The sequence below is a fragment of the Protobothrops mucrosquamatus genome, unplaced genomic scaffold, assembly GCF_001527695.2.
Source record: "Protobothrops mucrosquamatus isolate PMUCROS unplaced genomic scaffold, P.Mucros_1.0 scaffold46, whole genome shotgun sequence".
In the NCBI taxonomy this organism is placed as follows: domain Eukaryota; kingdom Metazoa; phylum Chordata; class Lepidosauria; order Squamata; family Viperidae; genus Protobothrops; species Protobothrops mucrosquamatus.
The window spans coordinates 1,687,766-1,715,735 of NW_015386428.1; the positions used below are offsets into that span (position 1 = coordinate 1,687,766).

Below are 27,970 nucleotides of genomic sequence, written 5' to 3' on the forward strand. Positions count from 1 at the left end.
GATTGGAAAAGGGCTGATGTGGTTCCCATCTTCAAGAAAGGGAAAAAATGGACCCAGGAAACATCAGTCCAACATCAATACCTGGGAAGATCCGGAAAGATAATCAAAAAAACAGATCTGCGAACAAATAGAAGCAAACAAAGTTATAACTAGTAGTCAGCACGGGTTTGTTAAAAACAGATCATGCCAAACCAATCTTATTTCATTCTTCAATAAAGTGACTAAACCAATAGACCAGCGAAATGCTGTGGATGTAGTATGCTTAGACTTCAGTAAGGCATTTGACAAAGTAGACCACAACCTGCTGCTTGGTAAGCTAGAAAAAGGTGGGACAGACAACATCACCACCAGATGGATCTGTAGCTGGCTGACAAACCGTACTCAACAAGTAGTCCTCAATGGCACTACATCCACATGGAGAGAAATAAGCAGTGAGGTACCACAAGGCTCCGTCTTAGGCCCAGTACTCTTCAATATCTTCATCAATGACTTAGATGAGGGAATAGAAGGGGAACTCATCAAATTTGCAGATGACACTAAATTGGCAGGAATAGCCAACACCCCAGAAGACAAACTCAGGATCCAAAAAGATCTTGACAAACAATGTGTCTTATCCAACAAAATGAGTTTTGATGTGGAGAAAAGCAAAGTTTTATATTTAGGCAGGAAAAATCAAAGTAAGACCACACTTGGAATACTGCAATCAATTTTGGTCACCATACTACAAAAAAGATGTTGAGATTTTGGAAAAAGTTCAGAGAAGAGCAACTAAAATGATCAAAGGCTGGAGACTAAAACATATGAAGAACGGCTGAAGGACTTGGGTTTGGCTAGTCTAAAGAAAAGAAGAAACGGGCGACATGATAGCAGTATTCCAGTATTTGAGGGGCTGCCACAAAGAAGAGGGTGTCAAATTATTCTCCAAAGCACCAGAAGGCAGGACAAGAAACAATGGTTGGAAACTGACCAGACAGAGAAACAACCGGGAATTAAGGAGAAACTTCCTAAGAGTGAGGACAATTAACCAGTGGAACAGCTTGCCACCAGAAATTGTGGGTGCTCCATCAGTGGAGGTTTTTAAGAAGAAACTAGACAATCACTTGTCTGAAATAGTATAGGTTCTCCTGCTTGAGGAGGGGGCTGGACACTAGAAGACCTCCATGGTCCCTTCCAGCTCTATTCTATTCCATTTATAACACCTCCAAGGTCCTTACTCTTACCTGCGTTTCTTTAATTTTGGAGAGAAACCAGACTGAAAGGAACCCTTCTACTCAGATTTATGAAAGGCTTGCTCTCAGACATTGCTTGGCACGGATATCTCATCTCTTAGAGGGAAGGTAGGGAGGAAGATTAGCAGAATTTTTCTTATGCTTCAAGGATATTATGATCTCCAGATATACAAGTGCTCTCACCTCTCAGACTATTGGAGAACAAAGATTATAGCTAGGTTATTGCTATGTTTGGAATCTGCCAGTCTTCTATTTTGGAACTACCTGTTCTCTTTCCTTTAACCACCAAGGCCTGCACCAGTTGCCTGCTTCAAAAAAACAGTCCTGCCCCAAGAGGCAGGTCAGTCACCAGAACTGCTGACTGGAGACACAGGCTTCTTCTGCACCCTGTGCTTGGTATCTCTATTTAGTGGCAGATTTAGTGGCTCAATACATTGGATGTTATTCTACAGCACCTCTTTTTAAAAGGCTGAGAAGTCTGGAGGGCTACTGCACTTGGAACTGACTATTCCAACCCAACCGATGGCCATTTCGGCTGGTCAGGCACATTAGAAACTACAGCCACTGGTGTAAGTCGACCATCCCAACAACACAGGCACGGTGTGGCTTCTGACTCTCATTCGCAAAGGCACGTCGACTGCGGCTGGCAGCTCCAATCTGAGCTTCTGGTTTCACACTCAGCACTTCTAAATGGCTTTTCAGTAACGGAGGCTCCGGGCCCCCAGGGCAGACGGAGCAGAGGCCGGGCCTTTGCTCACGCTCTTGGGCAAAGTTACAGACCTCTTTACTAGTCTCAGGCATTTAATGCTCCTTGGGGGAATGCCAACGGCCAGGCCCGGAGGGTCGCCTTCTCCCGCAGACGGGCCTGCCCCAGGAGGGGAGCGGAGGGCCAGGCGACCCCACCTTCGCCCCGTCCACAAAGCCGCAGCCCGCGCGGCAGCCCAAGCACCGCGGCGCGCAGAGGGCGAGGCGGGGCCTCCTTCGGTCGGAAAGGAGCCGCCCCCAAACGTCCGAGGTTCTTCGCGGCCCGGAGGAGTCGCTTCCAGAGGCAGCACCTCCGCCCCCCTCCGCGGCTCGGAAACGGCGCGGAAGATCGCGGGCCGCAGCGGCTTCTCCCGTAGAACCGCCGCCCCGGGAGCCTCGCCGCGGTCCCTTTCCGGGCGAGTGCCAAACGCTTTCGCCGGAGGGAGGCACCCGATGCGACAGAAGCCGGCCGCCGGGCTCCGGCTACCGCCGCGCGGAATCCGAGGATGAGCCCCTTGCCCCGCCGGGCCCCCGTGGCCGCGCCCTCTCACCCATCGCCGCCGCCGCCGCCGCCTCCGCCTCCGGGGCCGGCCCCGCTCGCCTGGCCGCCTCCCGCTCGGGCGCCCGCCTCGGCCCCTGCAGCGGACGTGACGCAGGAGACGTCAGGCCGCCGCCGGCCCCGTCCTCCGGATTGGTTGGGCTAGCAAGCACGTGGGCGCCCCCCGCCCCCTTCGTCCCTGGGCTTCCGGCGCTGCGGTTGGGAGGGCTCGGCCCGCAGGAGCCCGCCTTGGCTTCGGCTTCACTGCCTCTTGGCTGGTCACCGGGGAGCCTCAGGCAGCCTAAGCGACGTCCTCTGGCGGCGCCTGCGGAACCGCCCGTCAGAAGGCCTGCTAGGAAAAGAGGAAGAAGGGCCTCCTCGCCCCAAGGCGGATCCTCGGTCCCAGCGGCGTCGTTCTGAACTGACCCGGACCGTTTTGCTCGAGCGCCCCGGCCGGGGGTGGGTGGGTGTCAGTTGCTTCAAGTTCTAATTTTGTGACTGGATGGGAGAAATATTTAAAGTGTGGGAAGAGACTGGACAGCCACTTATCTGGAGTGGTATAAGATTTCCTGCTTGAGCAGGGGGTTAGACTAGACTAGAAGATCTCCAAGGTCCCTTCCAAGGCTGCTATTCTGTTAATGTGAATAAGAGAAATGTAAGTTTAGTATACCTGGATTTCAGCAAGTCTTTGATTGCATAACATTATCCTTCATAGAATGGAAAATAAGAGCTAGACTAGGATAGCTGGATTCACAGCTAAATTATAGCATCTAAAGCAGGGGTGTCAAACTGCTGGCCCGCAGGCCGGATGCGTCACACCGAAACCGGGCCCATCCCATTGCCGGCAATGGAGAAAAAGTCATGACATGTCACGTGATGTTGCGAGTTTGACACCCCTGATCTAAAGAGAGCTCATTAATGGCTCCTCTTGGAGAAAAGTATCAGGAAAAGCATTTTATGTCTGTTCTGCTATCCAACTTTTTTTTATCAATAACTTAAGGGAGTTGAAGAGACACTTAGCAAACCTTAAATACGATGGTATTTAACAAGATAAAAATCTAACCGCTAAAGTAATTGTAAATGAAGATCTTACAGAAAATTTCAATATCAAAAAAGGCACAAGACAAGGGTGTCCATTATTCCCATTGTTATTTATATTAACACTGGAGGTATTAAACAGAAACATTAGACAAGGAAATTAAAGGATTGTAAATAAAAGATGAAAAATGCAAATTACAAGCATTTGTAGACAATTTGGTCTTTATACTAGAAGAGCCCCTAGAGACAAGCCTTAAGCTTATGAAAAAGATAGAAGAATTTAGAGAAGTAGTAGGTCTGAAAATAAATAGAGAAAAGACCAAAGTAATAACTAAAAACCTTACAGAAAAACAAAAAAATAAATTATCGGAAAAAACAGGTCTCCAAATAGTCAAAAAAATTAAATACTTGGGGATGTATTTAACAGCAAGATGTGCAACAATAAAAGAAGACAACTATGTAAAATTATTAAAACAAAACTAGACTTGGAAAAATGGGAAAACTTACAACTTTCAATGCTGGGGAGAATTGCAACAATGATGATGAATATTCTACCACATATATTTTTTTTGTTTCAAACAGTACCTATAAAATTGGGAAAAAACTTCTTTGATGAACTAAACAAATTAATACTGAAATTTATTTGGCAAGAAAAAAAAAGCTAGAATTAGATTGAAAATGCTTCAAGAAGCGAAAGAAAACAGAGGATTTGGACTGCCTGGCTGGACTTTATATTATCAAGCAGCTGTATTAACATGGCTAAAAGAATGGATAACTCTTAGAGATAAAAGACTACTTATACCTAGAACGACATGACCTACAACTTGGGTGGCATGCCTTTCTATGGTATGGGAAAAATAAAATACACAGATACTTTCAATATCATTACATAAGAAATGCACTTTTGCTAGAATGGGAAAAAGTAAAAGCGAAAATGTATATGAAAATACCTGGATGGCTCTCAACAATGGAAGCGTTTGTTCACCCAAACTTAACGAACTATGAGAAAATTGTGACTTATAAAGACATTTTGAATAATGAAGGAAAATTAAAACATAGACAAGAACTAGAAGGACAGGGTATTGACCTATCATGGTGGCCATATCTGCAAATCCAAACGAAATATGAAAAAGATGTTAAAACATCTGGATTTTATAAAGAACAGGCAGAATTTGATAAGCTACTACTGACATCAGATGAAAAATTGATTAAGAAACTATAAATATGTTAAGTTTAAAGATGGAAGAGGAACAAGTTAAAGAAACAATGATAACATGGGCAAAGAATTTTGGATATAACATAGAGCTAGAAAACTGGCAAAGCCTTTGGGAAAGAAATTCTAAAATAACAAAAACAGTAGCATACAAAGAAATATTATATAAAAGGTTTTATAGATGGCATTTAACACCAGTGAGGTTAGCAAAAATGTTTAAAAATATATCAAGCAATTGTTAAAAATGTAGACAAAAACCAGGCACCATCTTTGGTGGACATGCTCTAAAGCCAAAAGATTCTGGTTAAGAATAAACACATGGTTATAGAAAATGACTAAAAATATATATAGATTTTAAGCCAGAGCTATTTTTGTTAGGCATAATTGTAGGAAATTATGAGAAAGAGTGTATATATCTAATTTTACATATATTAACTGCAGCAAGAATTGTATTTGCTCAACATTGGGAAAATGAAGATTTACCAACGGAGGAAAAGTTAATTAAAAATTTTTTAGATTGTGCAGAAATGCATAGATTGACATTGAAAATGAAAGAGAAAGAAGATTCAGTTTATTTTAGAACATGGGATACCTTTTATAAATGGCTAGAAAAATGAGGTAGAGAGAAAGGAATTTAACATGTATTATTAAGTTAAATGTTGGAACCCAGACAATATGTTGCTGATAAAATATAAAGCACTTGTGACTATAAAAAAATTAATAAAAATATATAAAAAACTAGATAAAAATCTATCTGCATCACGCTCAGGTATTGAACAGGGAGACCTGGCTTGACAGTAGACCATCTGAAACTGAATCCACAACTTTGAGTCAGCAATGTGAAACAACTTCATTCATTCAATCAATTAATTGCTGTTTTGGGATGTATTAAGAGGAGAAAGTCTAGATCATAGCAAATGTCACTCTCTAAAGCAGCACTAGTGGAATCTGCACTGGTAGGATGTGTGTGTGGACAAAATGCATTCTAAAGTTCCTTCCAACTTTATGATTTCTGGCATGAAAAACAACCAAGACTGCAGCTATTCTTCATTTACTGAAAAAAGACCTACAAGGCTCAGTTAGCTGGTCCCAAAACAGAAATTATAAAGCAGCAATGGTGGGAAGATGGGACATGATTCAAGCCTAGATTAGACATCTCCAGCACTGCACATCAGGGAACACATATGGTATATCTGTCATTTGGGGACAGCTGCATAGTTCTATTTATATTTCTGCAAATGTACCCTTCTGGCTAGGGGGCCCTCAAATAGCAAAGAACAGGAAGTTGGATCAGCCAATCAGCACTCAGGATGCACACCTCTGCACAATGTGCAGCTGGGTTTGGGGAGGTGTACGCATTGCAGCCATCTGCAACCTATGCTTATCCATCAACCCCTTTGCAGTGTAGGTATGCAGGGACACTTAGGCACATTTGCAGGCAGTTCTAAATCAAGCAGGCTTCAAATAGACTCATAGTTTGCAAGCAACAATCTACTACCAGAGGACATGCTGTGGTTTAATGGACACAATGCAACAAAGCCTAACTCAGGTTAACAAAATATAACATTCCAACAAAATCAAATTATGACCTAATAGTATTAATATTGCTATAACATACTTAATTACTATCGCCCGCTGCAATCCATTTTTGCTAGAACTAGTGTGTTGCATAAATCCAGCCTTCAAATATGCAGGAACAGGGCATGGTTTTATTGACAGAGCCTCATTATTTTTAGGCAGTTTTTTTTACAGGCCAGGGACCATAAAGGGGATTGGAAGTAATGTGAAGAACAACTGGCCCTGGAATTCTGGGCTGTTTCATTTTTGTGTGTCTGGGTTTTCTGCAGATAAAAGAGGGACATTGCTTACCATCCTTTGCTTATTTTGTAATCAGAACGAACTAATAGAAAAAACTCCAGAAAATCCAACCCATTAGGCGCAAAATTAGTTTCCATTTCTGTCTGATTAGAAATTACTGTAATCCAAAGGCATCCACCATACAGCGCTTCAACAGGGGGATCATAAGACGTCCACCTCCTCCCTGCTTCAACAGGCAGTCTGAATTTTAAAGCTTACGAGTTTATTCTTGAGGTTGGTGGGGAGAGAATATTAACAGAAAAGCCTCTGAAAATATTGTTCTTATTGGTAGACAGTGGCTTATATTCTGACAAAGGAACGTCACCCTCCGATTCCCCTTTGAACTGGTCTGGGAGCTGCTTGGTCACACCGAGCAGGGAAGCAGCCCCGGACTAACCAAGAAAACGATGCGTCTTCTCGGGCACATTTCTCCTGAAGCGAGCAGATTTCCAGCACCGGCTCTCCGCGTGCCCGACTGCCACCGGACAGGTCACTTGCCCGCTGGCTTCGGCCGAAGGAACTCGGTCCTGCCCTTGCCTCGGTCGCCGAAGGTGCGGACGCGGTGGATGAGCTGCAGCTGCTGCTCGATCGTGGCCCGGATGTCCACCTCGTCGGGGATGTGGACGTAACGGACGTTCCTGCCGGTGATGAAGAGGTCCTGCAGCCGGCAGGCGCAGCCGTGGCGGTCGGTGAAGGTGGCCTCGCCCAGGCGGACGTTCATGAAGGCGTCTACGTTGACGATGCGGCCCACGGCCACGCTCTCGTCGCGCAGCTCCACGGTGGTGACGCGGCTGTGCAGGCCCTGCAGCAGCAGCACCAGGCTGTTCTCCGCGATGGTGCGCTCTTTCACCGAGTGGCTGATCTCCATGGCGGCCCGGGGCGCGGCTCAGCCGGAAGACCCCGGGACCCGCATCCCGGCCCCGCTCTCGGCTCGGAAGGCAGGCCGACGGCGGCCCGGGTCGAGGCCCCGCCTCCAAATCCGCGATGCCATTGGCCGGCCAGTGTTCGTCCGCTCGAGCGGGAGCGATGCCATTGGCCCGGCTGCGTGGAAGGCCTGAATCCTGAACGGAGGTTCGGCCCCGGAAGAGGCGCTTCCCATCTTCCGCTCCCCTCCCCCTTCATACTCCCCGCAGAGGCGGTTTCACGGTCGTCCGGCCCGTCTCAGCCGATGGCGGGCGAGATTGTCCGCGTTGTGCATGGCGCCGTTTAATTGCTCGTGGTCTGGCTGAAATCTCCCTTCCGGGTCACGTGCAGGATGGGGCTATCCGAAGACTGAGCGGAATGGGAAGCGATGGGAAGTCTGGTCAATGATTTCTAAAGCGAGGTCATAGCCAACAAAATGCAGTTCAGCGGTGAGAAAAGGTTCTGCTGTTAGGAATAAAGGAAGACACCCCCCCCCCTCCTCAGATAGAAGAAGAAATCTGGAGGCAGGAAGAAAATTTAATCACAACAGTTTAAATCTTTCCAAAGTAGAAATAAGCCCTCCCCCCAAAAGGAATTAATTAAATCACGAGTCCTTTTTAAATTAAAACGAACACTGTCTAGCTCATTTTCAGAACCCACAGCCTCAGACGAACCCAAGTGCAAACAAACAGCTCCAAAGTATCAACTTGAACAAACGTTGAAGATAAGCTTAACCACAGGAATGCAGGACCGGCTACCGGCAATTAGGAATGACAGGATTAGAACAGAAACACAGAAAAATACATAAAATTAATGAAACACATCAGATTCTTTCCTGAGACAGGGATTAACTTTTAACCTTTTTCCTAAAGATTGGATAAAGAAACTAGCCCATCAATAGACACTGCTCCACGAATCAGGAATGACAGTTTGAAAACTCAGAAATTCAACTAATCAAAATTGATAATTTTGAAAACCCTGGAAAGGTATAAAGGCACACATTTGGAGACCACTCTTTCTAGCTAGCCAAGAAACTTTGCTGAATGTCACTCATCTTAGTTTCTTGCCATTAAAAGACTGTTTCAATTCAATTATTTCTCCAAAGTGCTGATCAAATCCCCAAGGGAGGGGCTCTTTCCACAGGAATAGAAAACCAAATGCACAGGTACAAATAGGGTGGTACCTGGCTCAACTGTGAGAGCCATTCAGGGGTCCTAGTGCAGCAGGGGTATAAGAAGGGCACTCCCCTCAGAGAAAAAAAATATTTTGGGCAGAATATTATATTTCCCCAAAGGATCTTAAAGGCAGCCCCCCCCCCAAGTCTCTCTGCCCCAAGCAGAAACCAGGTCTGTAGAAATGCAGATCTGATAATCCTTTCAGAAAGACTAGAACCAGGAAGCTTGGGGCTGATTGAGATTAGAAAGATAAAGACCCCTGAAATCTACATATCCCTCAGATTCTAAAAATATGACCTTTAGGACATAATAGGACATAATTCTGACCTTTAAGACAGAATACCAAAAGGACATGCTCAAAAGCTCAGGTTCATGTCACAGGAGCAGGAAACGACTTCAAGCACAAAAGCCCAAGAAGGTATAAAAACCCACCACTCCCAGCTACATGTGGTCAGTGTCAAAAGCCAAAGTATGCAAAGCTATCTAAGTATGAATTCACCAGACATGCCTTGATTATCTGGGGTATCAGATTTCAAATGAGGGGATAGAGATGGACCCTGCCAAAGTAAAAGTGGTGCTAGAATGGCAACCCCCACGCACCCATAAGCAGCTTTCTGGGTTTTGCCAACTTTTACTGTCAATGTATTCCCTCTTTTGCAAAGATAGCCATGCCAATCACCGATTTACTCAAAACAGGAAAAGGAGGGAAAAAACCCTGACCTTGTTAGCCTTCGCAATGGTCGTTAAGAGTGCCAGGCTCCATTCAAAAAAGTAAAGAGACTTTGCAGCTGAACCAGTCCTTAAGCACCCTCACTCTGAACAATTCATCATTCAAGCCGATGTGAGCGACATGGCCGTGCTGTTCTCTTACCACTGGCAAGAAATGCAACCACCAGTCACTCTCCTAAATTTGGAATAGAGTTTGGGAGGCTCCTCTGAGATTGGCCAATCAGATTTTGTTTGTTTTTTGTTGCAGGACCACTGATCATTTTTGGTACTGATAATTGTATGGGGGGAGGGGGGTTTAAAGAAAACAAAACACAACCATAGCCTCATTTGCCTGAAATGTCCTATGTGTAACAGCTGAAAAACAATACTTTCCTAGAACAATCAGTTTGTTATTGGGTCTAATGTAATTTTAGTTTTGGCTTAGTATATTATGTGAACTATATGATACCAAAATGAAATACAGTATACATCTAGGAGAGTCAGTCAGCTCTGGGAGAGCAGTAACTTTCTTTAATCAGATTTTGATTACAAAAACTTCCTGGAGTGAGTACTGCAATAAACAAGGTTGTCTTATTTACAGCTGCAGCTAAAAAGAATAGCTGCACTATCATTGTAAACTTAGCTTTTATGGGTAACATAAATTGTTACTTCATAGTATGTATTTTTATTTACAGAACTTACCTGGGGGATTTATGGAATTTCTTTTTAACTATAGCTAACATGAACAGAGTCATTAATAGCACAGGAACAAAACTGCTATCCAATAGAGTATCCTCTGACATGTGTGCCCACATTTCCCTAATGCCAGAGAAAAGAACTGTTAAATGGATCTCAGACAGTTCCCAAATTTCATGTGCTAACAAAAAGTGGGTAGCTTAAGAATCCATTCTGTTCTATCAGACTTAGGTCTTCTAACATCAAGCTGGGTGTCCTAGCATTCCTCTGCATTAAAGCTGCGTGGCTCTTCACAGCTGAGGGTCATAGCTTATCCATCATTGCCAACATATCACATCCTTTGCTGCTTGTCTCACTTTGCTGTTCCGACATCTCAAATTCCCCCATGATGTGATCCAGCTTCTCATTCCGTTGCTGGTCCTGTTTCAATAAATGTTGCAAGCAAGTATTTATGTAAGAATAGAGGTGTGGACAAAATACAATATTACCCTAACATAGTATGAATGAAAATCTATGGATTCAAAACATCTCATTTAAAAAGAAACAGCTCTTAAAAACTCATGATTCATCCTTAATGGATTCTTAACATTTCTCATTTTCCTTTTCACAGAAATGGATTATTTGCGTATATGCTTTTAATATTTTGTTTTTCATAATCTGTTCCAGACTTATTTTGAGCCATAGCCATTAATCTAGCATATTAAAATCTGCTTCTGGAAGTTCTAGCTACATGACTGACTTCCCTCAGTTTTTCCTCCCCCTCTTTTCTTAAAAGCCATGGAGAAGAGGAGCCTCTCAATGACTATGAGTTATAATGACTTGTTATGTTTGGGAACAATGCTATATTTCGTTCAACATCAGTCACAAGGAACAATCAGTTGGGACTGGCTTTGGTTTGCATGTGGGTCCATGGAAGTTTCTAACTATTTTGCACTGAAAAATTATTTTCAGACTAATCCACAATTTCAGTAGAGTATTTCTTATAAATGTGTGCTGTCTAAAAAAAATCTTGTTTTTGTATGTTTATTAACTGGAACAAAAACATTAAGAGGTATATGAATCTTAGATATACAAATTGAAGTTGTTCCAGTTAAAAGAAAACCTGTGTTACTCATTTTTTGAAGAAACTATAAGATGCAGCAACAAATATCTACCTGGCCTGCATGGATGTTGATAACTTGACAAGATAACTCCTCTGGACGAGTCAGGGCAGCGTGTCTTAACAGAGCAAATAAAAACTCACATAAATACAATTAATTAATTTATTGAAAGTTTGAAAGTTTCTTTTTATCACTAACTCACTTCTGGAGTATGACCTCTGATATTTCAAAGGCCAAGGGCAACTCTGGATATATGGAAGACCCACCACCATTGCTACTACCATTGAAAGCCAAGTATCATACTCTTCCTCCTCATCAGTGGTGAAAAGATTCAGACGAAAACCAGCTTCCTTGACTAGGGGCTTCTTGATCTCCAAGCCACCCATCAGCCTGGCTAATAAATTCAGTTCTTCTTTAGCAAGAGGGTTGGGAGCAGTGTTCTCCTGCATTGACAACAACATTTCTAAGAGCCATGGAAAGAAACATCTAAGTTACACAATTTGAACTACCGTGAAATGTGCCAATGATTGGTTTCCCAGTTTCTCCTATCTGGAAATCAGTAGGCTTAAAATACCACTCCCCCCCCTTGCCTTCACTTAATAATTAGCCCTGGAGTAAAGCAGAATCCATCTTAACAGTAGTTGCAATGGATATAGTCGGATCACAATAGAAGGAAAGAAAAATGAATCAAAATTAAAAAGAAGTTCTGGAAAATACTCTCTGAACAAGTAGCTTCTAGACAGAAAGTCTATTCCACTGTAGTAATCTAGGGATTTAGGATATTAATCCTGAAACAAGCAAATGAACAAAATGAAATAGGAAGCAAAACAGAACCTTGCTCTGTGTTTGTCAGGGTAAATCAAAGATACTGACCTTAGCATGAGATGCCAAGTTTTTGGCCCCCGATACATCTGTCTCTACAGGCCGGCTGATGCTGTATCTAGAGATTAATTGAATTTATGTACATAAGAGGCACATAGGAAACTTGTTGAAAGCCTCAAACTGAAACTGCAGACCATGACTTACATGTTTGTTCCCAGTCTAGTGACTCTGTCTCCATGAAGGTCAAATGAACCTTCCAGATATGGAAGAACATAATTTCCTCCACTGCTGAACTCGATCCTCTGCATTTCATCTCCTTTACTGTTAAAAAGTCTGTAACATTGTAAAGTATAAATACTGTTTCCTTTTTTCTTATACAATAGTTGGGAGAGTTTGGGGTCCGAGAAATTCATCCATAAACCCAACCTTGTAAACACTGTTATACCCCAAAAGATAATCTGCAGTATGAGGCTGGGGGTTCATATCCATTTGGACTGGTGATTAGTCCAGTTGGATAGTTAAGGGAAAAGGCAAGTCAAAGGATTCACCTGATGAGTCCAGGGATCTCTGTTCCCCAAGGAACAGAACTTGAGGTTGGCAGCACAAAATGGCCATTGGAATTCTGCACTTTATCTTTTAAGAGAATGGAAACCTATGAAGAAATACCAAGACTTCTCAATAAAACTGCTTCACTTGGAAATAACTTATGCTAAACATTTTCTTTTTACCATTATCACCCCATGGAAGTAATGTATAACATGCTTACCCTGATATGTATGTCCTGGAAAAAGATGAGCAGCGTTTGTCGGATAAGCTGAAGTTCCCCAGCAGAGAGCAAGATGTAGGTCTAGGGAAAAGAATCAGAAGCGACAACATCTGATGAGTTCTTAGTTCTTCTTGCCCATTTTAGAGCTAAGTGGAGCAAGTATTTCGTATGGCCTCATATCTGTCAGCAGATTATTATCAAATTTATTTTAGTGATAGGTTGTGGGACCCCACTTTTAAGCTAAAACTCTCAGTTCTAATGATCAAACTGAAAATCTAGATGCAGATGCATCATGCTTATGCAATTTAGAATTAATTTCATAATATTGTTAATATTTAAGATATACTTTTAATATTATATAACTCTGGTAAGCATATATGTAAATGATGTGATGGTCCTGTTTGATCTTTCACTGATGGTGTATCACTGAACCATCACTGGTCACTCTATGCCATGGCTGTTTATACAGTATATTTAACTACAGTATGGTTAACTAAAATATAATAATTTATTTAATTTTTGCAGATTTTTGGATGGGCATGAGAGACTAAAACATAAACTAACTGTATCATCTGGGTATGCATAATCTGCAAGGTTAAAATTATAGATGGCTACTTAGGAATGTAGTGTGTCACGAATACAGCTCATCTGCAATTCACTTGTTCCTTCCAGTAACTTTATTCCCAGAAGGCTAAATCTACTGTTGACAAAGCTATAATTCTTTCTATAATTTAGTTCAGTGGTGGCGAACCTATGGCACGGGTGCCAGAAGCGGCACTCAGAGCCTTCTCTGTGGGCACGCGTGACGTCGCCCCAGTCCTAGGCCTTCAGCTGGGTTTTATAAAACCTTTTCGCTTTAGGCCTCCGCCGCCGTGTACAAAAAAAAAAGGTTCAATCAATCGATCAATTTCAACTTCTCGCGGGAAAAAAAAAGATCTTGCAAAGTTGGAATTGATTGATTGAACTTTTTAGTCCCACCCAGTCTGCTGTTACCACCGCAGCCACGCCCACCCAATGGGCCAGACCCACCCAATGGGCCACACCCACCCGGCACCCGACGATGCATAAGTGGGTTTTGGGTTGCAGTTTGCGCACTCGGTCTCTAAAAGGTTCGCCATCACTGATTTAGTTTGTCTTTTATTCTTTATACTATTTTTGTACAGAAGATAGAATGTACGGCATTCATACATCAATGAACTTGCGAAAGATAACATCAATTTGGTTCAGAATTTTGGGCGATTCATAAACAAAATCCTTAATGGCATCCAGATGGTTGAAAGTGATGAGCAGAAGGTCCTTGGGTCGAGGGCAGAGGAGAACTTGGTACTTGAAAGCCATAGTCATTAGATCATAAAGCTACAGAATAAGCAAGAGATACCAGTTAATCACAGAGGCCGGGTCAGGGCAGCAGCATTTATAAAGTTACTTATATTTTATTAGAACATGATTACTGATTTAACATCTCATTTTAATACAGCTGATAGGATTTTACTTGAAGAATACCAATAATCCTGGCTAGCTTTCAGTGCAATGTTTATTAAAATGCAGGAAATACACTTTGCATTCATGCCCAGGACCTAGCAATAATATACTGCACAGTATTTAGTTAAATGCATATGGTGAACGGTTAGAATTAAAAATATTAAGATATACAGGTAGTCCTCGACTTACAACAGTTCATTTAGTGACTGTTCAAAGTTACAACACTAAAAATGTGACTTATGACCATTTTTCACATGACTGTTGCAGCATTCCCATGATCACATGATCAAAATTCAGATGTTTGGCAACTGGCATGTATTTATTTATGACAGTTGTTGTGTCCCGGGGTCACATGATCACCTTTTGAGTCCTTCTGACAAGCAAAGTCAACGGGGAAGCCAGATTCACTTAACAACCATGTTACTAATTTAACAACTGCAGGGATTCACTTAATAATTGTTGCAAGAAAGGCTGTACAAAGGGGGAAAATTTATTTAACTGTCTTGCTTATCAACAGTAATTTTGGACTCAGTTCTAATTGTAAGTTGAGGACTTCCTGTAATAAACAGAAGCAACAGCGAGTGAAATTAATTGAAAGCCCTCAGTTGATAAAGCAAATGGTATGAAATAAAAATATCTCAGCAGGAAACTTACTAACATTATCACATCTGCATTCAGATATGTACCTAAACTTAGATCTTGTATTTGTATGCATATTTTATATAATATAAAGTAAATAAATAAGTAAATAAATAAATCAGTCTAACATCAATAACTGGGAAGATCCAGGAAAAGATAACCAAAAAACAGATCTGCGAACAACTAAAAGCAAACAAAGTTACAACCAGTAGCCAGCAAGGGTTTGTCAAAAACAGATCATGCCAAACCAATCTTATTTCATTCTTTGATAAAGTGACTAAATTAGTAGACCATCAAAACGCTGTGGACATAGTATACTTAGATTTCAGTAAGACATTTGACAATCTACTGCTTAGTAAGCTAGAAAAAGGTGGGATAGACAACATCACCACCAGATGGATTTGTAGCTGGCTGACAAACCGTACTCAGTGAGTAGTCCTCAATGGCACTACATCCACATGGAGAGCAGTAAGCAGTAGGGTACCACAAGGCTCTGTCTTAAGCCCAGTACTCTTCAATATCTTCATCAACGACTCAGATGAGGGAATAGAAGGGGAACTCATCAAATTTGCAGATGACACTAAAATGGCAGGAATAGCCAACACCCCAGAAGACAAGCTCAGGATCCAAAAAGATCTTGACAAATTTGAACAATGGGGCCTATCCAACAAAATGAGTTTTAATGATCAAGGAGAGAAGCAATTTAGAACTAAAGAGAAACTTCCTGACAGTTAGAACAATTAACCAATGGAACAACCTGCCTCCAGAAGTGGTGAATGCTCCAACACTGGAAGTTTTTAAGAAGAGACTTGACAGCCATTTGTCTGAAATGGTGTAGGGTTCCTGCCTGAGCAGGGGGTTGGACTCGATGACCTCCAAGGTCCCTTCCAACTTTTTTATTATTATTATTATTATTATTATTATTATTATTATTATTATTATTATTACTACTACTACTACTACTACTACTACTACTACTACTACTACTACTACTACGTACAGATTAGGCTAGACCTGGCTCAAAAACAGCAACTGTGAGAGGAACCTTGGAGTCCTAGTGGACGATCACTTGACTATGAGCCAGCAGTAGGCAGCAGCAGTCAAAAAAGCTAATATAATCATGGGTTGTATAAACAGAGGCATAGAATCAAGATCACATGAAGTATTAGTACCGCTTTATAAAACCCTAGTAAGACCACACCTGGAATACTGCAACAAATTTTGGTCACCATACTACAAAAAAGATGTTGAGACCTTGGAAAAAGTTCAGAGAAGAGCAACTAAAATTATCAAAGGCCTGGAGACTAAAACATATGAAGAACGGCTGCAGGACTTGGGTTTGGCTAGTCTACAGAAAAGACGAAATAGGGGAGACATGATAGCAGTATTCCAGTATTTCAAGGGCTGCCACAAAGAAGAGGGCGTCAAACTATTCTCCAAAGCACCTGAAGGCAAGACAAGAAACAATGGTTGGAAACTGATCAAAGAGAGAAACAACCTGGAATTAAGGAGAAACTTCCTAAGACTGAGGACAATTAACCAGTGGAACAGCTTGCCACCAGAAATCATGGGTGCTCCATGGAGGTTTTTAAGAAGAGATTATAGGTTCTCCTGCTCAAGCAGGGAGCTGGACTAGAAGACATCCATGGTCCCTTCCAGCTCTATTCTATTCAAAGTATTCACTTACCACATACAGTTTCTTGAAAAAGATAAAAGTAGTTCATTGAAGATATACATGTAAACACATTAATTAAATATTCAGATATTTTCATTTAGCAAGTAACATCTTGGTAACTATTTTGTTCAATAACACCATTGAACAAAAGTGATATGAACAGAAATCAGCCAAATCAGGATTGAACATATGAATGAGTGAAGCTGAATCTGAGTGTTCAGACTGCCATTTTGGAAGGTTGATGAGGACAAGCTATGGTATGGACAAGATTGGGGGGAGGGGATGAGTTTCAAGGGCTAAGGCACTAGTTGATTAAGAAAGCAGAAAAAGACAGGTAAAGGTGCAGAGTGACATTTCATAAGACTACATGATACCATATTTTGTCCTTAGCTGTAAAGTCAGTAGGCATTGATGTGATTAAATACATGCACTGAAAATCAGTATTTCAGATCATTTCTTCACTTCCATGTGCATCTATGTTTCACCTTGTGTGAACTTAATAATGGCTTTTCTTGATAAAAACTGGGTTTCAGATTCATAAGACATCTAGAGAAAAAGAAAGGTTTGACCTCACCTTATCCATACTGGGAGCATTCAGTCTCATGATGGAGGCATGAACCAACCGCTCGAAAACTGTCCTTAGGGCTTTCCTGGAATAGAGTTCCTGTGGCTTAAATAGCTCATCCATAAAATTTTTATTGAATATGCCCCCAATGATGTCATTCATCACTGAAAAGATAAAATAATCATAGTTGTTAGAAATCAATTGTTTTAGTTTCCCAGGAAGAAGCAGGCATTTTGCAATTGAGAAGAAAATGTGCTGCTGAGGCTGCTTTTTCACTTAAACGTCTTTGCCCCCAGATAATTCCTGTGCAAGCAATGCTCAATTAAAAAAGAGACATGCAGAAGATATTTCCTGATTTCTAGACCGGGATTTCACTAGTCTGGTAGCAATGCAGAAATTGGAAAACATTTTCCTATATTTGGAAAGGCGATGCTTGAAACTGCTTCACACCAGATAATTCTTTCTTCCAACAAGATAGAAATGTTTGCAAAATACAAGAGGAATATTTTTCAACTTCAGCAGTTACAATTTGCAACATTAGTTTTTGTACTTCCAAGCTGCTTCAGTTCTGCTTCTTGCAGTCATGACAAAAACATGTTTAAATATAATGACATTTATTGTCATTTATCTCAGTTTTAAGATTCTGCAATTAGTTGGGCTAATTTTCTCAGTCTTTAACTATTAGAGGACCCCTTTTTCTTATGAGGATCACATTTTAGGCATAATAGTTTAATTATCAATATTTAGGTGCTCTAACTGCCAAGAGAAATCTTCACAGTGGCATTCATTAGTATTACTTAAACATTAAATGTTTATTACATTTATATCCTGCCCATTTCACAGTTTAAAGCAATTCTGGATGGAGTTGCTTTTTCCTGTACCATAAGATCCATGATATGGATCTGCTGGCTTTGAAGAACTCTCTACTCCATGAATTACAAGATGTTAATAACCTTGAACACTGAAGTGACTCAGACTTTCTAACTGTGACTGTGTATGGGAGGATCAGATAGCAAACAGGTAGAAAATTATCCAATTATCAGTACTGTATCATCAGACCTGAGATCAGATTCAAATTAATTACAGAAGAGTTGGCTGTCCTTGAGGGTGATGAAGACACTGCAATTTAAGTATTATCCAATATTGCCATTTTCCCTTTCCATGGTGGAGGCAGACAAAAACGGAATTTCCTCAGTTCTCCACACAAATGTCAGAATCAATTGTGACCCCACAACACACTTAATTAGGCCTGTTACAAATGTATTGGCTGCATTTGCACAGCTTACTTTTAAACTGAGGTGCGGGTTTGGGGGTTCATATGCATATACTGTAACCTAGCTCACGATTCAGTGAATTGTGCAAAACCAGAAAATGGGTTAAGGGCATTGTATGAACATTCCCCACAATGCCTTTTCTACCTGACATTTTTATTTTTCCCGTACAGTCATTCAGCCCAGCATTCAATAGATACTGTTAATCACAATATCTCCAGAGATCGATATGCAGCACAATTCCATGGACAAACTCTGAAACATAAAATATCTGTGCTAAAGCCTTCACTGTTTCTGAAAAGAAAGTCTTGCATGTGTGCTGCAAGTCAGAAAACCTCTTAGTTATTCAGTACCGGTCCAGTGGAAGAGCCTTTTGCATTGTACTACCCCACAAGCCATATTCAGAGGGTAAGTGGTAGGTGCTTAATGCCTCATTTTTAACTGGGGATTCCTGAATTGTTCTATGACCTGCTGCATTTTGCACTTGGGATGCCCTGAGACTGAACGTACCAAGAAAATGATTAAAGGAAGGAATGCTATGCAGCCATTGTATTGTACATTTACCATTCAGAGCTGAGATCTTTTTAGAAACCTGCTGCTCAAATCTATGCAAGTTAACCAGGTTTTTTTTCTAAATAAATGATTATGCCCTACACCTTGCTTACCTACAAGACTTTGGTACAACATAGGTAAGTGGATCAAAGGTCACACACTGGGGTAATAACTGTGGCTTCACTAGTGCCCACTACGAATTGCAATGATGCCAAATTCCACCATTATATATATGTGTCCCAAAGATCTGATGCCCTACCTAAGCCAGGCATTTGCATGATAATGGCACACCTGCAGTATACTGTCATTTACTCCCCACAGACACTCATAGTTGCAGTCTGCTTGCTTTGCATCACTATTAATTTGAATACAACAAAACTTTTATGACAGTATGAACAAATGTGGTAAAGTCGTACTAAATGATATTGAAAAGATCTTAAAACAATAAACAATTTTACAGCAGAAACAACTGAGGGGAAACAAACTGGACCAAATCTGTTTGCATTCTGCATATGTACAATTAGACATTATTCATGCAACTCAGAGTGTTTCACAGAATTCTAGAGCTGAAAGGTACTCTTGAGGCCATGGGCTTTACACAATGTGGAGGCTACAACTGGTATATAATGCAGTGATTGCATTATGCCCGTATGCCAGACTTGCTACTGCACAGACTCATAGAATGAAAGGAATTGAAAGGAAGTTTGGAGATCATCTAGTCCAACTCTCTCATCCCTGCAAGAGTCCATAACATCAACATTCCTGACAGATGGCCATTCAGTCTGTATAAACACCTTTAGCAAAGGGAGCCTACCATTCTCTAAGGCAGTGTTTCTTAAACATTTACATATATAAACATTTACATGTATTACATATATTTATTGACATTACTGTATTAAAAATGTAAATTGATGCATTCCTTGTCACTACCGCTTCTCATCTTCATTTGATAGGATATTAATACTATATTATTTTTCAACATAGGCTGGCAAATAAATTCAATTTTGTGGACTCAAGAAAGGACCATACTTTAAGAAATACTGCTGATGGGAATGTTGTTCCATTGTTGAACAGTTCTTACCATTACATTCCCCCCCCCAATATCTATTCAAAATTTATTTCCTTGATATTTAAATTCATTTCTTGTACTGTTTCATGAAATAACTGAATAATTCTTCCCCGCCTTCTACGTGATAGACTTTCAGATACCTGAAGACATATCCCAAATCTCCAAACATTCCTTGTAAGATTCCTTGCAAACCTCTTACTATCTTGATTGTGCCCCATGAACAAACTCCAGTTTATCAATGTGCTTCCTAAGACACAATACACAGGGATTGATGCAATATTCTAGGTGCAGTCTGGTCAACGCAAAACAGATAATGAGTTTTATTAATCTTAAGAACCTGTAATTCTGTTGATGCATCCTATGATTATTTTTGCTTCTGACATCTTGTGATCCATCAAAGGACCCAGAATTTACTGCTGTTCAATATGGAGCTCTCATTCTATACACATACTTTTCAATTTTACTGCCCACAGTATTTATCCCTGTTCAAATTTATCTTGGTGATATGGGTCTTTCTCCAAGTTGTCAAAATCCTCCTAAATTCTAATATTATTCTCTAAGACAATGTTTCTCAAGCTAGGCGACTTGAAGGTGAGTGGACTTCAATTCCCAGAATCCCTCAGTCAACAATACTGGGATTCTGGGAGTTGAGGTGCACTCACCTTCAAGATGCCTATGTTGAGAAATACCGGTACTGCTCTAAGAGGTTTACTAGTTCCTCATCTGTTCTATTTCTTCATCATTGAACAGCATGATGCAGACTTACTTAAAATGCACTGAAGCATACCTATTGGGCAGGATAACATTTTTTTCTAGTCATTCCAAGCACAACTCAAAGTGCTGATTATTATTATTTATTTAGTACAGTTACAAGCTACATCAAATATCACTTTTTGCCACATTATTCTGATTCTCATATTGCGTCATCTACAGGGGGCCTGTTCAAGGTTTCGTTATCTTGGGAGTAAGGGGTTATTAGACAAGAAGGTAGCCTTTCTTTAAGACAATTCCCATGCTTTGGTATTTATTTCCAGTACTGACATTGTATAAGACTGTGAAAATGATTTTAAGCTTCCCTTTGAAGCTTAACGGTGATACTGTTTCTCCCTTTATATATTTTATGTTTTGGGAGAAATAAAATGTGATGAGCATGGTTATGATGTTTCATTATACAGACTCTTAAATTTGGCAATATCAGATATTTGAAAGGATTAACTGCCAACCTTATTATAATGAAAGTGTAAAATGAGGGGATGATTAGGTTTGCTTCAGTATCATTCCATATTGGCTTAAAATCCATAAATTTGTTCATATGGTGCAAGAAAAGTAATGTTTAAAGATATGAACATGATTCTGAATTATGTATCAAAAATGCAGAATCTATCAATGTTTTGAAAACTATGGAACTACAGAATGAAGCATATCAAAAATATTACTCTTTTATAATGGAAAGACAATGCCATTATCAATAGATTCTACATTCACTGTTTATGAATTGTTTCCATTTCAATGTAATGGAAGGGCTGATCTGTGTGGACAATATTTAATGCTGTGTTTAAAATGGGTTTTTTTCCTCTGTATTTTCTATATGTTTTCTATATATTTTATTTCTAAACATAAAAGCAAATAAACAGAACAAAACAAGCAGATCTTGGAATTCCAAATATCATCTTATTTCTGTCAGTGAGAAGTCAAATTAGAACAGGGAATTTCACTGGCTAAAAAAGATTTGATTAAATTTAACCTTGATCAAATATAGTCAAATAATATGTAGACATTTATAAAGCATTATCTTAAGTGCAAGACATCTACAGATAATAGAATGCTTATTGCCAAAAAGTATATTAAGTGCTAATATGAGAATAGGCAGTATTTTTTTAAAAAAATGGTTATTAATTTAAAATATATTTTCACTCATGGAATTTTCATGCCTTTTCCTGGGACATGAATGCATATTATCACATCCAAATTTATCCTGGAAAAATGTGTCCCAATAAGTTCCATGGCTGCATGAGGATTTGAACTTAGCCTCACAAATCTCAACTGATCTTTCTCCTATACTGGCCTTTCCAGCCACGTTTGACTATAACTGGCATCATCTCCAGATTTTTGCTATGTTGCAAAGAGTAGGAGTTGCACTTTATACTAGCCTCCAGATTGAAGAAGACTGCTAGATGCATTCTTTTTCTTCCTATTGCTTTTGGAACCTATTATGAAAAGTAGCCACTTTTGTAGTTATGCTTATTTGGACCCATTATTCTTCCTAGCAGCAAGCAGCCCTTGGCTTCTTCCCTTGCTGGAACCATAATTAGTGTTAGGAAATAATTTTCAAAGGGACAGGAGCCATCTACTGTGGGAACACAAAATCTTGTAGGATGCCAATAGCTGAAGTACAGAATATAGTATACGTATTCCTGGACAATCTGCATTATCAGACATGAATAGATTAAAAAATGAAGCCAAAAACAGCATAATTAGCATTTTACAACAGGTCAATTTGTCTTGTCTAGTGACAATATTTAACCTGTCAATTGATCTACACCTTACCTCAAGGTTGAATTAACAAATTGGCCTGTTCAACAATGATTCAAATAATTTTTCTATTTTTATTTATTTGATTTCTATAGCTGCCCAACAAATCTCAACAAATTTTTGAACCCAATTTTTTGATGGATTTGGCTTATCACACACAAAACAGACCATACACTTCCACAGCTTGAACATAAATTTTTGTGATTCAGAGTAACTGAAGTAACTGAAAATCTGAAGAAATTTTCTGGCAGCATTCTTCAACATACTGCCTATATATTGTATAGTTTGGAATCTCAGTGCAGGTCTAAAAATGTTACAGTACCTCGTCTCCTGTCCACATCAGTCCATTCATCTACACGAAGCATAAAACAGAAAAAATGGCGGGTCAAGTACTAAGAACACACTGAAAACAACGTGGAAAAGAGAAAATAATTGAAGAGGGATGTACTCTGCCACTTAATAAGATGTTGCACAGAAGAAGACAGCTATCGAGGATATTTAAAGTGGCAGTGATATAGGTAGTATGAAATGGAAGTATATACCTTTTCAAGCCCATTTCACACTCTGGAGAAGAACTGCATTTTCCCAGCATTAAAAATTCTTGAAAATGAAGGAACAGTTCAGCAGCAGCTCAACTTTTATGGTGTCCTACTACAAACGTAAAAAATTATTCACAGGGAACCAAGCTATGCTGAGACATCCTCAGATCCACATGGATGGGCTATCGTTTTAGAGCGATTCCATGTTTCTCAACAAGAAAAATCTGCAGAACCAGATTGTTTGATTTCACCTGAAAAGCTAGAAAAAGGAAGCACAACTTGGCCAAATAACCAAAAATTACTACTTTGTTATTTTTCAGTCTCTCCATTTCCCATAAACTATTTTGTTCTCAGAATGCCTAGAGAGGTAAAGAAACCAGTTTGCCCAGCAGTAAATAAACAAAGCTAAACTAAGATCAGATATTTTTGGATCCAGAGGTCCTGAATCTGTGTATGTGTGTGTGAAGGTCTTCCTTCTAGACACATTCATTCGCATGTGAGCTGATTTATCCTCATCTTGATGTTTTGTTTCTTTATTTCACTTCCACACCCCGGTGGTCCATTTCTGATACACAAAGAGTAATACCTCTTAAAGTGAACCCCAGATGTTCTTGTCTCAGAGACCAAGCGGCCGTTCTCCAAAAGCCCAGGAAGCAAGAGCATCCTCAGCCCCTGGAGGGGTGTCTCTGAAGTACCGGGGAGGACTGAGAGCCTCCTACTCAAGGGAACCGGCGCCTCCTCCATAGGAGAGCAGGCATGCCCTGGGGGATGAGGAGCTTGCGAGGGACAGACAAGCCTCTCGGTCTCCCCAGGAGGGGATTCTCCCTGCTTTTCCCCCTCTGCTGCGATTCCAACCGGGTCCAGGGACAAAGGTCGACTACAGCGCTCTCTAATAGGTGTCATCATCAAGAACAATTATGGTTTATGTCCACTTTCACTGCACTTTATTATTGCAAATAAATCATGATTGGATGAACGCCAGCAAAAGCTTTAGTCTGGGGTCAACCCGGGGGGGGGGAGAAACAGAAGGCCCGGCCCTCCTCCCAAGGCGCTGCGGCTGGGCGGACCAGGGGCCCCCGCGGGGAGGGGCATGGGGCCTGCACTTCCGGGGCCCTTCCGGCGGCCTCGACTACCCCTCCCGGCGGCCCCCTGACCTTGGCGCGCCTTGTCTCCCGGGATGCTCTGCGCGCGCAGTCGCTGGTCCACGATGTAGAGCATCTCCCCGCCCAGGTTGAGAACGAGCAGCGGCAGCGTCCGCAGCGACATTGCGGGGAAGTCGAAAGAAGCCGTCCCGGCGTCCTGAGGCGGCGAGAGGGGCGTCGCGTCGCGTCGTCGCCAAGGCAACCGCGAGGGAGACGGCTTCCGGTCGAGGGCCCGCCCTTGCGCGGCACCGAGACGGCCGCATTAGGATTTCCAGAGGCGCGTTCTCGCGGGCGCATGCTCTTTCCTGCTGGCCGGGCGGGCCTGAGAGAAAATGAGGAAGTCGGGAGGGGAGGGGTTAACGAAGGCCAATCGGCTAAGAAGGGGGAGGAGGAGGCCCTCCTCCCCCCCCCCCATTCCCAACCGCCGCGAGGAAAGATGGCCCTTGCCGCTCGCGTCCCTTCAGCTGCGGAGCGCTTTGCCTGCAGGCTCCATCGAAGGGCATCTCGGACGGGCTAATAATTTCAGACATACACCCGGCTTGGTCACCTGTGACAAACTTCTAGCCATGGACGACTCCACCTTTTTATTAGAGGTAGTCTTTGACTTAACAACCATTCCTTTAGTGACGATTCAAAGTTACAACAGTACTGGAAAAAGTGACATGCTAGTTTTTCACACTTAAGACCATTGCAGTGGTCATGTGACCAAAATTTGGATGCTGGGCAGCTGACTCGTATTTAACAGAGTAACAGGAACCTTGGAGGTCTTCTACTCCAATCCCCTGCTCAAGCAGGAAACCCTATCATTCCAGACAAATGGTTGTCCAATCTCTTAAAAATTTCCAGTGTTTGAAGACCCACAACTTCTGGAAGCAAGTCATTCCACTGGTTTATTGTTGTGACTATTAGGAAATTTCTCCTTAGTTCTAGGTTGCTTCTCTCCTTGATAAGTTTCCATCTGTTGTTTCTTGTCCTGCCTTCAGGGGCTTTGGAGAATAGATTTGGAGAATGCCTCTTCTTTGTGGCAACCCCTGAGATATTGGAACACTGCTATCATGTCACCTCTTCATTAAACTAGACATACCCAATACATGCAACCGTTCTTCATATCTTTTAGCCTTCAGTCCCCTAATCATCTTTGTTGCTGTTCTCTGTACTTTTTCTAGAGTCTCAACATCTGTTATTGTCAACTGGCTAGCGAATTCAACATTGAAGACACTTTATGGCTTTGAGGTGCCATAAAAGATAAACTTTATCGAATACACATCTCAGTACTGAAGAAGCAAAATCAAATCTAAGTTTCCTGCGCAAAAATCTGGTTAGTTAACAATAGTTTTCAATAACCCCCACCCACCAAATGTTCACATTGTCACACTTCTTTAGTTTGTTATGAGAGTGGTCCACTTCTCCGTCAGACACCTGCTTTTGTAACCTTGGTTCTCACAGTCTATAGACGGCTTCTTAAAAATCCCATTTCTTTCCCAAGCTTCCCCTCCCCCATTTCTATGGCAAGTTGAGTAGCGACAGAGGTTAGCAAGTATCTTAGCAGTTCAGTCTTGACATGCTGGCCCCCTGAAAAAAAATAAGCATAGGGAAATGATAAGTACAGTTATCCAACCATTTACACAACTTCCTTTTGGACGTTGCAAGTATTTCTCATGAAACTTTCATGTTAATCGATCAGCCTTAACATCCTGGGCTCTCACCCACTCAACATTAGCTAAGGGGTAGCCTCTCCACAGGACTAAGTACTGTAACTTTCCCGTAAAGATCTTTGAAACCAGTATTTTCTTAATCTCACAATGCTTCTCACCCTCTACCAGTATAGGAGAAGGTTCCTCTCTAGCGGGTTTCAGGCTGGACCTTTTGAGAGGCTTCAACAAACTACAATGGAATACTGGGTGAACTCGCTTCAATTCTTTTGGTAACCATAGTTCAACAGTTACTGGATTAATTATTTTCACATTTGAACACTGCTACCATCCCCTGCAATCTAAAAGGCATCATCCTGAACTGGTAGCATCCCAAGGGGCAATTAAAAGCAGTCGTCCGTTCACATAATATGATAATATGCCTCCCTTAAATTCAACTTGTTGAACACCTTCCCCTTGGACAGGTGCCCCAGCATGAGGGGGAGGGGGCATATGTTTTCCACGCATACACCATTAATCTCCCTAAAATCCACGCATAATCTCAGCAACCCATCTTTTTTCTCCTTAAAGAGCACTGGTGCTGCCCTCTTGGATTTAGCTGGCTGGATGAAGCCCCTGGCCAAGTTCTTGTCCACAAAGGCTCAGAGTTCCTCCATCTCCCCCGGGGTCATGGAGTACATTTTTGGTTTAGGTAGTTTTGCCCCCAGTAGCAACTCAATAGAGTCTGTGGGGCGGTGAGGAAGTAGTGCATCCATCTCCCACTCACTAAAGACTTCCGTCAAGTCTCGCTACTCCTTTGGAATGCTTGGCTCTACTGAGCTGCTCTCAGCTAACATATTGGTTGTGTCTGCTTTCACTTTCACTGCCGATTTCGCAGCTTTTCCACCTCCTCCCCCAAGTCCTTTCTCATCTTTAATCCTCAACCATCACTTGTTGCTTTGCCAGTCAATTGATGGATTCCATTTTTTCAGCCAAGACAATTCCACTATCATTGCTTCTGCCATCTTTGGGGCTACAATAAACTGGATAGTCTCTTCATGGCTCCCCACCTTTAGGCTCACTGGCTCAGGCAGGCAGGCAGGTTGCAGGCACCCCGCCCCCAATAAGCGATCCACCCACTTGCTCAAACTTCATGGGTTGTTTTAGTCTCTTAAGCCTTAGTCCCAACAAGTCCACCATTTTCAGGCTGATTAAGCAACAGGTGCACCCCGAGTCTAGCAGGGCTATGAAGACTCCCGTTGCTTCTGATTGGGGGACTACCACCTCCACCTGGGCAGTCAGTGGGGTGATGGCACCACTTAGCATCAGATTGTCTTCCCTATCGCTATCACTCTCATAGAAGACCGGTATAGGCCTGCTGGGGGTCGGAGTTCCCTCCTCTTCGCTTGATTGGGGGGAGACCTCCACGACCTGCTGTGCCACCTGCATCTTTTCCTTTATCTTTTCTGGAATCTTCTTTGGCTTGATTGGCTTGGGGTCCTGGGCATCGACATGGGTTGGGGGGCCAGGCAATTGGCTGCTCAGTAGCCTTCCTTCCCACATTGGAAGCAAGCTCTGGCAGGGCAATGCAGGTTATCTTCAGGAAAGGTAGCTTGAGCCTGCTCCCCTTCTGCAGAGCCCAGTTTCCCAACTGAAAGCATTGCTGGAGTGGTGGGTATCTTATGACTGAAAATGACCCCCCACTTCTTGATGGCACCTTCTGATCCTGACCCACCTTTGTTGTCCTCCTTTGCTATCTAAGATGGAGAGCGAGTATGCACTTCCCGAGCCATTCGGCAAATCTCACACCAGCCACAGAGGCACATCGACAGCGCATCCCTCAAAACGGTGCCCTGCAATGTTCAAGCCAAGGAGATTGTGTCAGATTTGCACGTTTGGGCATTATGCCCTCACATACCAGAAGCTGCATGACTCAGCCTGATGCTCCCTGTTCAGTTTCGGTAGGAGATGAAACAGGAAATCCCCTCTCAGCCCCCTATGAATTACGGACAGATGATGAAAAATATCAGGTGTGTTTATTAACATCTCTATTCTTCTCACATCATCATCATCATCATCATCAT

At 41.8% G+C, this 27,970-nt stretch overlaps 3 protein-coding genes across 4 annotated transcripts in view; all 3 read right to left on the reverse strand.

Annotated features, from left to right (window-relative positions):
• Nucleotides 1–6,235: 6,235 nt before the first annotated feature.
• On the reverse strand, nucleotides 6,236–7,522 carry LSM10 (LSM10, U7 small nuclear RNA associated). Its single transcript, XM_015811691.1, has one exon. The coding sequence runs from the start codon at nucleotides 7,485–7,487 to the stop codon at nucleotides 7,110–7,112; it is 378 nt and encodes a 125-aa protein (XP_015667177.1). The 5' UTR covers nucleotides 7,488–7,522; the 3' UTR covers nucleotides 6,236–7,109.
• A 2,382-nt stretch (nucleotides 7,523–9,904) lies between these two features.
• Nucleotides 9,905–24,407, reverse strand: OSCP1 (organic solute carrier partner 1). 2 transcript variants are annotated; one of them, XM_029283283.1, is made up of 11 exons: nucleotides 24,268–24,407; nucleotides 22,897–22,926; nucleotides 17,160–17,314; nucleotides 13,978–14,145; nucleotides 12,790–12,870; nucleotides 12,572–12,675; nucleotides 12,228–12,356; nucleotides 12,075–12,141; nucleotides 11,505–11,644; nucleotides 11,256–11,319; nucleotides 9,905–10,521 (listed from the first exon to the last, which is right to left on the reverse strand). In XM_029283283.1, the coding sequence occupies exons 1-11, from the start codon at nucleotides 24,377–24,379 to the stop codon at nucleotides 10,405–10,407; spliced, it is 1,167 nt and encodes a 388-aa protein (XP_029139116.1). In that variant the 5' UTR covers nucleotides 24,380–24,407; the 3' UTR covers nucleotides 9,905–10,404. The 2 variants fall into 2 exon arrangements, with proteins under 2 accessions (XP_029139116.1, XP_015667141.1); XM_015811655.2 differs by lacking the exon at nucleotides 22,897–22,926.
• Nucleotides 24,408–27,617: 3,210 nt separating this feature from the next.
• Nucleotides 27,618–27,970, reverse strand: part of LOC114922296 (cornifelin-like) — a 6,602-nt gene continuing 6,249 nt past the window's right edge. The window contains exon 3 of the mRNA XM_029283284.1: nucleotides 27,618–27,739. Coding sequence (XP_029139117.1) covers nucleotides 27,644–27,739 — 96 coding nt within the window. The 3' untranslated portion in view covers nucleotides 27,618–27,643. The remainder of the gene's footprint in view (nucleotides 27,740–27,970) is intronic.

Excerpts from the sequence above, each read along its gene's own strand:
- LSM10 (XM_015811691.1), bottom strand. The coding sequence starts at position 7,487 with ATGGAGATCAGCCACTCGGTGAAAGAGCGCACCATCGCGGAGAACAGC.
- OSCP1 (XM_029283283.1), bottom strand. The coding sequence starts at position 24,379 with ATGTCGCTGCGGACGCTGCCGCTGCTCGTTCTCAACCTGGGCGGGGAG. Across the intron at positions 22,927-24,267 it reads GGGAGACAAGGCGCGCCAAG|ATGAATGGACTGATGTGGAC; the intron begins GTCAGGGGGCCG and ends TGCTTCGTGTAG. Across the intron at positions 10,522-11,255 it reads TCAACATCCATGCAGGCCAG|GACCAGCAACGGAATGAGAA; the intron begins GTAGATATTTGT and ends TTATTGAAACAG.